This window comes from Malaclemys terrapin, chromosome 5 (assembly GCF_027887155.1).
Source record: "Malaclemys terrapin pileata isolate rMalTer1 chromosome 5, rMalTer1.hap1, whole genome shotgun sequence".
Classification (NCBI taxonomy): Eukaryota; Metazoa; Chordata; order Testudines; family Emydidae; genus Malaclemys; species Malaclemys terrapin.
The window spans coordinates 129,913,234-129,927,729 of NC_071509.1; the positions used below are offsets into that span (position 1 = coordinate 129,913,234).

Sequence of the window (14,496 nt, forward strand, 5' to 3'; positions counted from 1 at the left end):
TAGAGCAGACATCCAGGCTCAATTTAAACATTGCAAATGATGATAAATTTACCACTTCCCTTGGCAACATTAACCAGTGGTTAATTTCCCTCGTTGACAGAAAGTTGTATCTGATTTCCAATTTCAATTTTTCTAACTTCACCTTCCAGCCATTGGATTTTGTTATGCTACATTCAAGAGCCCCCTAAAATCAGGTATGTTCTTCCTTTGTAGGTTCCTACAGATTGTTATCAAGTCCCCTCTCAACCTTCTCTTTAATATGGTACATGGATGGAGCTTCTTAATTCTCTGATCCTAAAGCAGGTTTTCCAGACCTTGAATCCTTCATGTAATACTTCTCTGAACACCCTCCAATTTTTCACCATTGTTTTTCGAGTGCGGACACCAGAACGGAACACAGTATTGCTGCAATGGACTCACCAATGCCACATGCGCAAGTTGCATCATCTTCCTGACATTCCCCTTTACACGCCGGAGGACTGCAGCAGCACTTTGGGACACAGGATTGCATCGGGAGCTCATGGTCAGCTGATGGTCTGCAATGACCCCTAAGTCCTTTCCAGAGTCACTGCTTTCCAAAAGAAGCTCCCCATCCTGTAAGCATGGTCTACGTTCTCTGCTCCTTAATGTATGTCCCTGCATTTGCCTGCCTTAAAACATATGTTGTTGTTCTGAGCCCAGATCAGTCAGGGCAATTAAGATTGTTCTGAATCAGTGGCTATTTTTCACCGTCATTTACTGCTGTCATAAACATACAGCTATGGGTAGCATAAAATCCCTTCTTTACCTGTAAAGGGTTAAGAAGCTCAAGTAACCTGGTTGGCACCTGACTAAAAGGACCAATGAGGGGAGAAGATACTTTCAAATCTATGGGGGGAATGTTTTTGTTTTGTGTTCCTTTGTTGTTCTCTCCAGGTCAGCGAGGAATCAGGGCAGGGAAAATACATCTCCCAAAGCCATACCTGAGGGCTCTAAGATTACAAATTGTAAGTAATAGGAAGGAAATGCATTAGATTATCTTTTGGTTTAGCTTGTGAATTTTCCCTGTGCTAACAGGGAGGTTTATCCCTGTTTTTGTAACTTTAAAGTTTTGCCTAGAGGGGAAATCCTCTGTGTTTTGAATCTTTTTGTTACCCTGTAAAGTTATCTTCCATCCTGACTTTACAGAGGTGATTCTTTTATCTTTTTTTAAATAAACTTCTTTTAAGAACCTGATTGTTTTTCAGTGTCCTAAAGACCCAGGGGGGTTGATCTGTGCTCACTTTGTAACCAATTGGTTAGGATATTATTCTCTAGCCTCCCCAGAAAACGGGGTGTAGGGGCTTGGAGGGATATTTTGGGGGAGGTAGGGCTCCAAGTGGCCCTCCCTGAATGTTTGTTTAAATCACTTGATGGTGGCAGCAGTACTCATCCAAGAACAAGAAAGGATTTGTGCCTTGGGGAAGTTTCTAACCTAAACTGGAGAAATAAGCTTAGGGGGTCTTTCATGTGGGTCCCCACATCTGTACCCCAGAGTTCAGAGTGGGGAGTGAACCCTGACAACTGCCCCAACCCCTATCTGCAGAGTGAAACTCACTACAGTCATTGGCAAGTTTCACTTTGAACACAGGCAATAAAGAGGAAGGTATTGGAACAGGATGGGCATGCTTCAGACAGCGCAAGTTTAGGGCAGGCAGGATGCAGCACACTTCATTGGAAACCAGGCAGATCTCTGCTCAGCCCAGAGGCGGATGCAAACCAGCACTATTTGAAGGTCAGATCCGTTTGGTTAAGTACTCCCCCTTCTCCATCTGGCTCCGATTCCCAGTTGACTCCCCTGCCTTTGGCAATGATCCTGCAAAACCAGTGCAGGATCTCAGCAGCTCTGGAAGCTTCTACTAAGGCAGATGTTGTCTTCACATTTTATCTTTCTCTGGGGTGCGATGACTTCTGAGTTATCTCTGATCTAGCAAAGCCTGAGAGAGAGACCTGACAATAACAAACAGCTCAGCAGAGGCTGCCAGACCTACTGAGAAGATACAAAGAACTTGGCAGGATAGCGCCACGAGCACGGAACAAGCCAGAGAGCTGATCTTGGAGGAGGGACAAAAGAAGGATCAGGGACCAATAGCTTGAAGAGTCTGAGGGGGAAGAAGAGGATGAGGATGACAAGGGGCAGACTGGTGGGGGCTGAAAGAAGGAAGGGAAAGAAAAAGAATCAAAACTACAGATCATTCTCAATAAGCTAGCAAACACTCAGAGGCTTCTCTGAATCAAACCGCTGAGCCTCTCAATTCATTTCAGCCAGGTTAGCATTGGCAGCGAAGCTAATTGCTCAGATAGGGTTAACGAGTAACTTTCTCAGGTGGCTCCACTGAACAAGGTATTTGCCAGGAAAGACAGTGATTAGCTTGGCCTCCTTTAAATGCACTGCTACAGCTGTCAGGTCTACCATGCATGATGGTGCTGGACTCAGGCTCTGCTAACATGGCCAACAGCAAAACCCATCCACTCAGGGCTGGCTCTAACTTTTTTGCCACCCCAAGCAAAAAAAAAAAAAAAAAAGAGCGCAGCCCCACCGTAACACCTCCCCCCCCCCGCAAGCACCGCGCCGCCCGAAATCCCTGACCCCCCCGAGTGCCGTGCTGCCCGAAGCCCCCGCCCCTCCCGAGTGCCGCACCGCCCAAGCCCCCCCTCCGAGCGCCACCCAGCAGAAACAAAAACAAACAAAAAAAAACCCTCCAGCACCGCCCTGCCGAACCAAAAAAACCCAACCAAACAAAAAAAAAACCTGAGCACCACCTGCCCCAAGGTGCTGCCCCAAGCACGTGCTTCGTCGGCTGGTGCCTGGAGCCGGCAGCACCTGCATAGGGTATCAGCTGCAGGTCTCCCAATGAATATCAAACATGGCCCGATTTGTGCTCGTATCTAAACTTTCAGCTCTCATGCCCACAGAGACAGGCATCAGGCAATTTCTCTTTGCCTACATGCCCTGAGAGTTGCTGTTTTAAAAATGCAACAGCTATTGATATCCCCACGATATCTCTGTTCTGCTTGTCTACAGTAACTTAAACACTAAAGGAAAGTGCATCAATGGAAACTATGTGGTTGCTGGAAAGCAATCTCAGCTCAGCTGGCTTTGCTCAGCTCAGCTGGCTTTGCTCAGCTCAGCTCTTTCTAGAGGGAACTGATTGGTGGTGTTGCTTGCAAGGCAGGCTGGAATGCAGAGCATGCATGGAGCCAAGGGAGAGAGGACATGTGTCATGGAACCAAATAAGAAGAAGTGAGGTGTCACATCACGCCCATATTCTTCATAGAAATATGCTTATGATACGAATAGGGCATAACTAAGATGTATTGGGTACAAAATGGGTCTTGTGAGATATCAGTCGAAAGGTTATGATTTACCAAATATGATTAGCCTATTTGTATGCATGTATCATTGCTGTATCTGAAGTTAGGAATATAAACTCTGTATCAATTCCAAAAGCATTTGCATCTGGGAAACACCTACTAGACAGTAAGCAATCAGGCTGAATGGGCCATTAGGAAGAACAATAAGACTTTGAAGATACTAATCTCCCGCCTTCCTGAGACGCTTCCTGGGTTGCTGCTTTGACACTACAGGGTCAGGGGATTGTGTCACCTGGTACTAGACCCCCATCTTGGGCTTTCAGTGTTTTTTCCATTAAGGGGGTCAGACTGGGAAACAAACGATTCCCGCCATATGTCAATTCTATTAAAGGCTGGAGAGTGAGTTAATCAGGGTTCTTCACAGAATCCCTGCCCAGGATGACTGCTGGAAACACCTAAGACTGATCTGGGGAGAAGGACTGGGACCCATGCTGAGAAAGGTCAACCTGTGAAAGGAATAGCTGGAGATTTAAGCTGCAAGCAGTACAGTTTACCTTCAAGAAACTCTGCAACCTGCATAAAACAACAATTAGGGTCAGAAATTACTATTTGTAGCCAATTTCTGTAATGTATTAAGCCTAGCTTGCATGTTTTGTTTTATTTGCTCAGTAATCTGCTTTGACCTGTTTGCTATCCTTTATAATCACTTAAAATCTGTCTTTTGCAGTTAATAAACTTGTCTTTGTTTTCTATAAACCAGTTTGTACAATTCGTATCTGGGGAAGGATGGGCAAAAGGCTATGCATATCTCCCTCCAGATTGAGGGAGGGGACGATTTTTATGAGCTTCCACTGTACAGATCTCTCTATACAGTGCAAGACAATATTATTTTGGGTTTATGGGAATGCTGGGTAAATCCCCAAGCTGAATCTTCCCACACACAGCTGATTTCAGTCTGTGTCTGCAGCAGGGTGTGGCCTTACCTGCATGTGTGCTGGAGAAGGCTTGTGGGCCTGGCACAGCAAGGACAGGGTGAGGAAGCCCAGACTGGTGGAACGGGCAGGCTCAATGGGACCCCAGTATATCAGGTGGCATCCTGAACGGGCGGTCCAACCCGTCACATGCGGACCCTCAGGGTTGGGCCAGAAGCCAAAGGGGCTTTCTGTACTTTAAATGGCCTATTCCTCTGCTTAGTTTAAACATTTTGTTGTACAGAGAGCTGGTTCCATCTAGGAAACAAACTCTGTTCCATTTTGTCATTGACAGTATAGGATACCTTATCCTTCCACAGCATATATCTTTGTTCTCTAAAGAGACCCAGCAAATGTCGAGTGCACAGATTCGCTCTGAGTGCCCACCAAATCACCCTCCAGCCCCTATAACACCCATCTTCTCACCCCACCCTGCAAAAAATTATGGGAGGAAAGAGGGCTGGGGGTGGGGAAGGGGGGTAGGGAAGATTTTGTTTGGGGGCGAGACGTGGAAGGTTGTAGACATTGCTGATTTTGAAAGCAGGGATTATGCAAACAAGCCATTTTCAGCGACTCCAAGCTGTCAGGATATAGACCTGCTAATTTGACTTTTTGTCCTCTATGGTCACAAGTGGTGTCACAAATGTATCATTATGAAGGCTCACAGTGTGCCTGGCCCTGCAGGGAGGGAGTGTAAGGACTCCATAGATATATCCACATAGCAAAGAGAAACCTGTGGCTGGCCTGTACCTGCTGACGTGGGCTCGCAGGGCTCAAGCTACAGGGCTGTTTCACTGCTGTGTAGACTCCTGGGTTTGGCTGGAGCCTGGGCTCTGGGACCCTCCCAACCTGGCACTCCCAAAGGCATCGTCTTCCCCCAGATGCTCCCACTGAGCCAATGAGCTTTCAGCATCACTGTAAAACTACCAGGGCCTTTTGAAGCACTTTAGGAGTGCTTGCCTCATCCCATGATAGTACTTACTGCTTCTACACCCCTATTTTCATCAGCCCAAGTGATAGCAAGCGATAAGCTGACCATGCAGGTAATTGTGTCTGCTAACTTGCAAGCGCACAAACGTAGGGTGGGTTAAAAACTCAGCTGACAGTTTGGCCCTAGACGTTAATTTTCCTTGGCACCGAAACTATCCTACACTATACATGTGGACATTGGTTTAAACATAACCAAGGCCAAATCCCAACCGACAATACTACATCAGCCCTGTTCCTTAAGCAGACCCCCAAACCCAACAAGATGTTCTAAGGAACCCACAACCCCCATCACTGAAAGATTCGCTGATATCAACATCACCGTGAGGTGCAGCAGGGAAATATTGCTTTCTCCATTTTACAGAGGGGAAACTGAGATGTAAATGACCCAACTTTTCAAAGTCGCTAGCGAGCTCAGGTACCTCAATTTGGGTGTCCAACTGGAGATACGTTCAAGGAGCCTGATTTTTAGGAAGCGCTAAGCACACACACTCAGAAAATCAGGCCCCTTTCAGGTACCTTCAGCTTGATAGCCAAAAATCAAGGCACTCAAAACCACTAGCTGCTGTAGGCTCACGAGACTTGCTCACAGTCATACAGCAAACCTGTGTCAAGAGCTGATCATGGAACTCAGATCTCCTGACTTCCAAGCCTTTGCTTATACCACTAAACTAAACTTCCTTCTACAACATAGCAAGCCATAACTAGGTCACCATCAGTCTGATCACTGATTGGCTTATAACATTATAGGCGTCAATAATTTGCTTATTATATATAAATGAGCTCATTGGGGTAACAGAGGACAACACGGGTGGTGAAAATCTTTTCCCTATTATTGATTTTTCAGGACTATATTATAAGCTTCAAGGAGCCTTCCCACAGTCTAGTATTCTCAGTTTTGTTTCTTTATATTTCAAGAGGGAAAAGGGGGGCCCCTCCCGCATGTTCACTTAATTCTTCATGGATGGATGGATCTTTTTCAAATTTTGGTTTCACTTCACTGCTAAATTAGGAGCATTCCAATGCTGCCATGATAAAGGGTTTGATTCACCTCTCTGTTACTATAGGTTTAGGAATTCCAGCAGTGTAAAACTGGTGTAGAACAGAGCTGAGCCATGCTCCATGTTTTTAAGAGAAAAGAACTCTTGCAAAGCGCTGGCTTCCTTGAGGAAAAGAAACCCATGCATTTATAAAAGCATCTGTGCTCTGCTGCATTCAAGATTAGTACGCATCTGCCCGGAACCACTAGTAAATGTGGCATAACTGACATGTTTCATTAAAGCTCCTAGACTAAAGCATAGTGCTTCCTGCACTCAGCCATTTAACTCCCTTTCATTTAGTCACAATTCAGAGTAAAAATTCATTTAAAGTTTCTTTTCTCAAAAGATTTCTCAGAAATCTCATCGGCATCACTGCAGGTGTGAAGATCACAAGCCGTTTTGTGACAGCAAGAGATTAACGCTAACGGCGTCATAAAAGGAACACATGGAACTATTGAGAAACAGTTGCCTGACTTTTGAAAGATACAAGATGTTTTTAACAATTCTGCACTGTAGATCTAAATGACTCAAACTGAACAGTTCATTGCAAGGTAGTGCTAGCTACCTGTAGTAATTCTATTTAGCAATACTGAGACCTCTGTTCTCAAGAGATGAGCTTCTATAACTAAGATAGTCTAAAGAACCATTAATAAAGAGCCTAGAGAGTCATTAATAAAAATCCGAGCACTTTGCTATGATGTAGGCTTTGTCTGTTACAATCAGGTTACATATTTCAATATTCTCATTTGGATAGGTCAAAGCAACAACGCCTGAGTTCCGTCTAGACTTTTCAGGGAGCATTAATCCTGAAAATGTGCATAATTAAGTTGCCGGAAAAAGAAAGAATGGGGGCACTGAAGACTGCATGTCCTTCATCTGTCTTGCTTTTCAGGGCAGAGGTCATTCTTCTTTCACTCTCTTGACTTTTCTTCTCTCAGCCTTTTTCTTATTCATTTCGGTCTCATCTCAGCACAGCAGACTCCATGTGTCACTCTGCTCTACCCCTGTCTCTCACTGATCCCGTGAATATTAATCACGCAGTTAGTTATCTGAATAAGCCTCCTTACTGATTTTCAATTTCCCTTTTTCCTTAATGACTTTTCTGTTTTACAGAAAAACAAACCCCATTATTAGAGCAGGGGGGAAAAACCCACCCCATCAAACCAATTCGGTCAAAGGTTCTTTTTAGTTTTAGATTAGATCTTCTTTAAAAAAAAAAAAAAAAACAAAGAAAACAAGTGATGAAGCAAGACTGAATCGTTGTGGCTTGTTCATATACTGCAGAGAGCAGTCCTGCAAAGGCAGGAGGATGGACTAGGTCATCTGTTCTCACAGGTCTTTTCCCTTTTTACGGTCAGATCCTCTGCACCAATTTACACCAATTGAGGATCTGATCAATCCTATATATGATTCTATTGACAAACTTTATTTATTTATCTTTATTTAACTTACTGCAGCTTTAATAAAACATACTGCTTGCCGAACAGCTTAAGGACAGTTTGGACAACCTGACTGCATGCATATAAAAACAAAGAGCATACAAAGGAAGGTTGGATGGAAATTAATTATGGACTGGGTCTGAAATTTGAGGCTTTCTCTGCCAGTTTTACTTTATGCAGAAAATGCAGCCAGGCAGAACTAAAGCAAATTGGTTTAATTCCCCGGAGGAAACATGAACAAATTTTTCCCAGCAACTTTCCACTCCAGGCATGCCTGGGTACGAACATGGATGGAATGCAAAGCCAGTTCACTACAAATGGGTAATAAAATGAAACATTAGCCTTTTCCAACTGCCTTTACAGTGCGTGGCCATCGCCAATTAAAACACCAGGAGCAGGCAGAAAGGGAATGGTAAAATAAAACAAACTCAAAGATTACTTAGCATTCAAAACCTGAAATCTATCGTAAACCCTTTGGGTCAGACGGTTATAGAAAAGCAATGGTCAAGAATCCAACTCCTGCTTTAGATCTCAATTTAGCAAAAGCATTGAACATGTGCTTTACTTTAAAGCAAATGGGTATTTCCACAGAAGTCATTAGGACTGCTCAGGTGCTTGAAGTCCACATGTGTTCAGGTGCTTGGCTGAACTGGTCTCAGAAAGAATTACAACCCCTCTAAAAAGGCCAATATCATAAGGAGAAAAGTGCTGACTTTAGAGACCTGTCAGGATGAAAGAGGCTGAATCACAGTTTGGACAAAGAAAGAATATGTCAAAGGAATCAAACAGAAAGCTCCACTTTCCCTATCCTAATCCCAACCTTTAGAAACGTTCAGAGATACACTCATTTAGAGACACTTTCCCCTGTTTTGTGGAATTCGTGATTAACAGAGTAAGACTCCCTAAATATTCCTGATGCGACCAGCTACCACAAGAGATGTTCTGGGAAGGAGAAGTGTGAAGAGCAAGAAAATATCACCAAAGAGGAAAGGACTTTTGTGTGTGTGTGTGTGACACTCTGGCTACCTGCCATATCCCATGTCGCTCTCTAATTCGCTCTAATAAACACCTGCACTGCAGCCTCCTGGGGAGAGCGGATTTCATTAGCTGTAGTTTAGCCTGTGCTGAAAACAAAGTATACACCAAAGAATTAGATTCCAGTAAATGGCTATGGATTTTAGGTCAATGGTAAAATATAGCAGTTCTCTCACCCTCCAGGAGTAAGAGACAATAACATTTCCCTGGGAGAGACTTCTGAATCGAAATAGGACTGATTCAGTCACAGGGCTGGTCTACACTGGGGGGCAGGGAGGGGATTGATCTAAGATACGCAACTTCAGCTACGCTATTCTCATAGCTGAAGTCGACGTATCTTAGATCAACTTACCTCGTGTCCTCACGGCGCGGGATCGACAGCCGCGGCTCCCCCGTCGACTCCGCTTCCACCTCTCGCCCTGGTGGAGTTCCGGAGTCAACGGGGAGCACGTTCGGGGATCGATTTATCGCGTCTAGACAAGACGCAATAAATCGATCCCCGATAGATCAATTACTACCCGCCGATCCGGCAGGTAGTGAAGACGTACCCACAGTGTTGAGAAGTAGGGGTTTCAGAAACAGACGGTTAAAGAGTGCATTCTTCTCCCATTTGCCATCATCCTAACTCTACGTGATTCTGTTACCTTGTGGCGTTACAGTACTGAAAACTTTTGTCCTCATGTTGGCAATAGATCTCTAAATACAGACTATGCACTGTAGCTTAGACATGTGGCTGTTTTACCAGGCAGCCCTATTTGTAAGTTACCTGCACAGTGGAGGTGATCCTGGAAGAATCCGTCCCCGCACAATGTCACACATTGCCCGTACTTCATCAGCAGGGATCCCTGGCATGAGGTGCATTCAAACCCATTGGTGCAGGTGGAGCACATCTCCATGCAGGCTGCCCACACAAAACGAAGGGAAAAAGAGACAGTGTTACCTTAAAACGTCATTGTGCACTGATACCCATCTGTACATGGTCAGTCTGCGGGCTAAATTCAGGGACGCATCCCTATGCAGGAAAAGCATTTTAGATTAAAGATGGTTGGGAAAAAAAATGGTTCCTTTTTTGCTGAAATTTTTTGAAATTCTAAATTTTCCAACGAGCTGTAGTTTAGATCAGTTGACATCAAAAGGACATAAAGAGATGCTTCGGTGCTTTCCTGAATCCAGGACTGAAAGACTAACCTTACTGATATCCGATCTGGTGTTGTGTTTCCGCATCAATAAGAGATTACAAGGAGGAAAGTTTTCATACAATAACAGTCCATGACTGGGAGGCATTGTGAATAAGCAGCCCCCCAGGACTAAAGCACCAGCCTGAAGGAAATCCAGTCAGCTGAGATTGGAACATAGGCTATACCTAAGCAAACCCCAGCATCCCGATAGAATCCAGAATCACAGGTCCCCACACAGCGTCCATTCTGAAGCCACTTAGTTGCATCCAGGCAGACGTCACAGTGGTCAAAAGACCGAGAGCATGTCAAGCAGTCTGAGTGGCATTGCACTAGCATGGAGACAAAAAAGAAAGAAGCTATCAGCACTGCGTGCCTTGTATCAAGAAGGCTGGAAATAACACATACGCTATAGTCAAAGCAACACTCAATGTGTGGCCTCTCTGCTAATGGCTCGAGGCATTTTCTCATAAATTGCATGCCATCCGTTAAATGCTGCATTTTATAGGACTGGATAAGTAAGCGTTGCATTTAATTCAAGTTGGACAACCGTCCATTCACAATCCATGTTGTCTCTTTTCATTGATATTCTTATACCATCAGGAATTAATGGCCCACAACAATCGGAACTTGAGTTACCTCAGGCCAAATCCCATAACAAAGTCAATGGGAGTCTGGCCAAGTCGGGTCGGAGTAGGAGTTGCAGGCTTAGCGACACAGAGAGATCAGCGGAGGGGACAGGGTTATGACGAGATATTTCCCTACAGCAGGTGTTTCTCAAACTACAAGGCCGGCCTCCGTGCGGTGGCCGAGGGACTGAATCTTTTTTCTTTAGTGCTGAATCATTTTTGCCCAGTAGAAGAACTGTCTGTTCAACTTTCAACAGGGGCCCAATCCTGGAGCTGTTACTCAGTCTTCATTCAGGCCCCAAACCCTACTGACATCGATGTGGGGCTTGCCTGAGTAATGGTTTCAGCCCCTAGTGAAGTTCTATAGGTGAGTAGGTGGAGGAGGAGCAGGAAAAGTCCCAATGAAAAACAAACAAAGAATGGGCTGCCCTGTCCCTACACACGTGTAGCAGCATCTCCACTGCTTGGCAATCACCTTACTGCTGAGAGAGGGAGCACACAGCCTGGGCTCCATTCAGGAGCAAAGCTTTCTGCACTAATCCAAAGTGTTCCCTGAAAGTAGGACCAGCTGCTGTCCCATGCCCTTAGTTTGTGGGAAGGTGGGGACAACGCTGTGGAAGATTTTGGAGAACTCTGGGCTAAACAGTTACAATTTTGGAAAGTTTTACAGGATCATCAGCCTGGACACTGCATTGCAAAACACTCATTGCCTCTGTTGCAGCATGGAGAGAAGTAGTTGGTGGATCCGTGGAAAGGAGATTTCAAGGGGAGCAGTGAGTCTGCAGAACGCAGACTTGGCTCTATATATCCCCATGCAATGATCTCAGGAGATCGTATTTTCCAAAGAGCTCAGCACACAGTCAGGCACCTAAATGAAGTCGGCAGAATTTCAAAAGCACTCAGCACTCAGCAGCTCCTATTGAGACGAATGAGAGCTTCTGGGTGCCGGGAATATTTTATAATCTGTCCGCCCCATTGAAGTGCCTTAACGGGAGCTGAGCTCTTTGGAAAATCCGGCCCAGAAAATACAGACCTGTTAATACAATGCAATGTTTTCAAATCACAGTCATACTTTCTCCCAAATCTGTCCCCATTATATAGCATCTGAACTCCTTTAATTAATTTATCCCCACAACACCTCTGCAAGGGAGGGCTGTGCTATTATCCCCATTGTACAGATGGGGAACTGAGTCACAGAGAGACTAAGGCTAAAAAATTTTAAAGCACCTAAATGACTTAGGCACTTAGAAGCCTAAGTCTCACTGGAAGTCAATGGGACCGAGTAGCCGTCACTTTTGAAAACGGGACTTCAGGGCTAACATTTTCAAAAGCCACTAAGCAACTTGCCAAAGCTTACATGGGAAGTCTGTGATCGAGTAGCAAATTGAGCTTGGGTCTCCCAGGCTAACCCCCTACTACTTCCTCTTTTCTTATGCCTGAAACGTTCACCTTCTGTAGCCTACGAGATGTCTCTAAGTTTATGTGGCCTGTCCAAGAAGCTTGCCTTTTGGATCTACAAACGTTTTTTTGGGTTGTTGTTTGTTTGGGGGTTTTTGCTGTTCAACAAATAATAAGCTTTAAATATTTATCTGACAAGCGCTCTGAGCCACTTCGGCAATGACAGCATAATTAAACTGAAAAGTTGTTTTCTTTTTCTTGTGACAAACTGGAGCTCTCTGATTAACCAAAGCAAGTTGAGTGCAACAAGAGCGGCTGCCAATATGAAAAATTAGGAATCTGCAGCTAAAACTGACCAACTATGAAATGCAAATGAAGGGAAATGACAACATCCTGTGGAAAAAAATAATTTATATGCAAAATTGCTATATAGCCAAAACTATTCTAATGTGTCCAGATAATTATTAACTGGCTCTAATTTGACCCCAGGTAAACTGGAAGTGGCATTACAGTATAAGGGAGTACATTTTTTTAAAGGAAATTAATCATAAGCTCATAAACTTCACAGAAGCATGTTATAATTCTGAAAAAGAGAGAGAGAGAGAGAGAGAGAGAGAGACTTTTTTTGTTTGTTAGAAGATTTCAGAGTTCAAAAAAAAAGGAATGAAAAACATTTCCAGGACAACAGTCTCCAGGTCCTCAATGATTCTTTTTACTTTGCCAAAGGATGGCTCTTAGGGTCCTGATCCAACTCCACTGAAGTCAGAGGGAGACTTTGGCCTGAGTCCTAAACTTACCCTGAAATCGTATTTAAATTTAGCGGGGGGATAATTACTGATCCCCAAACCAAACAGAGGCAGCAAAGCTGAAATCAAAACAGTTGTCACGAGAACATTGATAATACTGAGAAGCCCGGGGAATAGAGGGCTACGTTGCATGACCTTTACTCACATTGGTAAGCACCTACAAGTACCCCCAATGACGTTAATGGGATTAACCAATGTGAGTAAGGATTGCACAATCAAACCCCTAATGCCTGCTTGTACTCCCTGTAACCAGAGAGCCAACAGTGCATGGTTTTACAGAGATCCCCTGGGTTGGCTAGCTGCAGAATAGTTCACCAAAAGGTGGCATCTGAGCAGGGCCGGTTCCAGCATTTTTGCCGCCCCAAGCGCAAAAAAAAAAAAAAAAAAAAAAAAAAAGCTGCAATTGGCGGTGGCAATTCGGGGGGGAAGGGGGAAAAGCTGCGATCGCGATCGGCATCGGCAATTCGGGGGAAGGAAAAAAAAAACCCGCCATCGGCGGCGGCAGTTCAGCGGCAGGTCCTTCGCTCCGAGAGGGAGTGAGGGACCTGCCGCTGCCGAATTGCCGCACGTGCCACCTCTCTCCATTGGCCGCCCCAAGCACCTGCTTGTTAAGCTGGTGCCTGGAGCCGGCCCTGCATCTGAGTCTCTACCGAGAGCCAGCTGCCCACTGGTCGTCCTAATCACTGAGAAATGTCTGTACAGATAATATTAAGGAATTATGTATCCCTACTGAACATTATGTTCTGAAGGTCTTGGAGATAAGGCAGGTCGCCGGGAGGTGACATACCTCGGAGATGTTCCTTTCGAGCAGGAGGTGACTGACACCTATCTCCCTGTCTGGCCGTTGGTGTATTATCTACCTATTTTCACACTGAGCCAGGGGTGCATTGTGAGATTGCGAAATCGTCAAGAGAGGAAATCCACAGGAAGAAACAAACAGCAGGGGGTGCCCTGTTTCTGAATAAAAACAAAGGATTGGTCTGGTGTCTCTTGGAGCGCAAAGAGAGATGTGGAATCCTTCACCGAGGAGGCAAACCGACAGTATGCATGGTTCATGAAAGAAGGGTCAGTCAGCCGGGCTGTAACACGCTGCAAGGATTTCGGAAGAGCAATACTAGACATGAGAGTACCTTGTTCGTTACATACAGGCTCTGAAATGCGTATTATGATTTTATTTTATATGTAACCATGTTTCAATATTTCTACTTGTTATTACTCAATTCTCTGTGTTTGTTAAATAAAGTGATATTTGGTTTCACGACTAACCTCGCTACGTGTTGTGGGTTAGGGGAGGGTTGATGTGAGGTGGAACTGGTAAGCTGGGGTGCACTGATTTTTTGAAGCAACAAATCTGTGAATCCTGCGAGTGTCCACAGGCCCAGCGGCTGGACACTGCAGGCTGACACTCAGAGGTTGGTAGGTGCCAATGTGTCGCTAACCTGGACAGTGACGGCAAGGCCTAGAGGACAGTGCTTGGATTGGCTGTAGCAGTGGAGCTGGGGAGCTGACTCATGACAAGCACAGACTTCCTCGTGCTAAGGGCAGGTAGTATTGAGATGCCTCACCACCCTGGGAACCCCTGAGAAGCATCACATCCCCTCTTTAGGCCCCTGAAAAACCAGTGCCTCACTGGGGAGCATTCGTAAAAGGATTTCATTTCCTGGCCTCAGTTATGAGGGGCAG

The 14,496-nt window shown here is 45.0% G+C and overlaps 1 protein-coding gene across 3 annotated transcripts in view; it reads right to left on the reverse strand.

Moving 5' to 3' along the window:
• Positions 1 to 14,496, reverse strand: part of FRAS1 (Fraser extracellular matrix complex subunit 1) — a 292,619-nt gene that overhangs the window by 154,051 nt on the left and 124,072 nt on the right. For all 3 annotated transcript variants that reach the window (XM_054031084.1, XM_054031085.1, XM_054031086.1), the window contains 2 exons: positions 10,169 to 10,312; positions 9,572 to 9,706 (listed from right to left, as the gene is read on the reverse strand). In XM_054031084.1, coding sequence (XP_053887059.1) covers positions 9,572 to 9,706; positions 10,169 to 10,312 — 279 coding nt within the window. The remainder of the gene's footprint in view (positions 1 to 9,571; positions 9,707 to 10,168; positions 10,313 to 14,496) is intronic.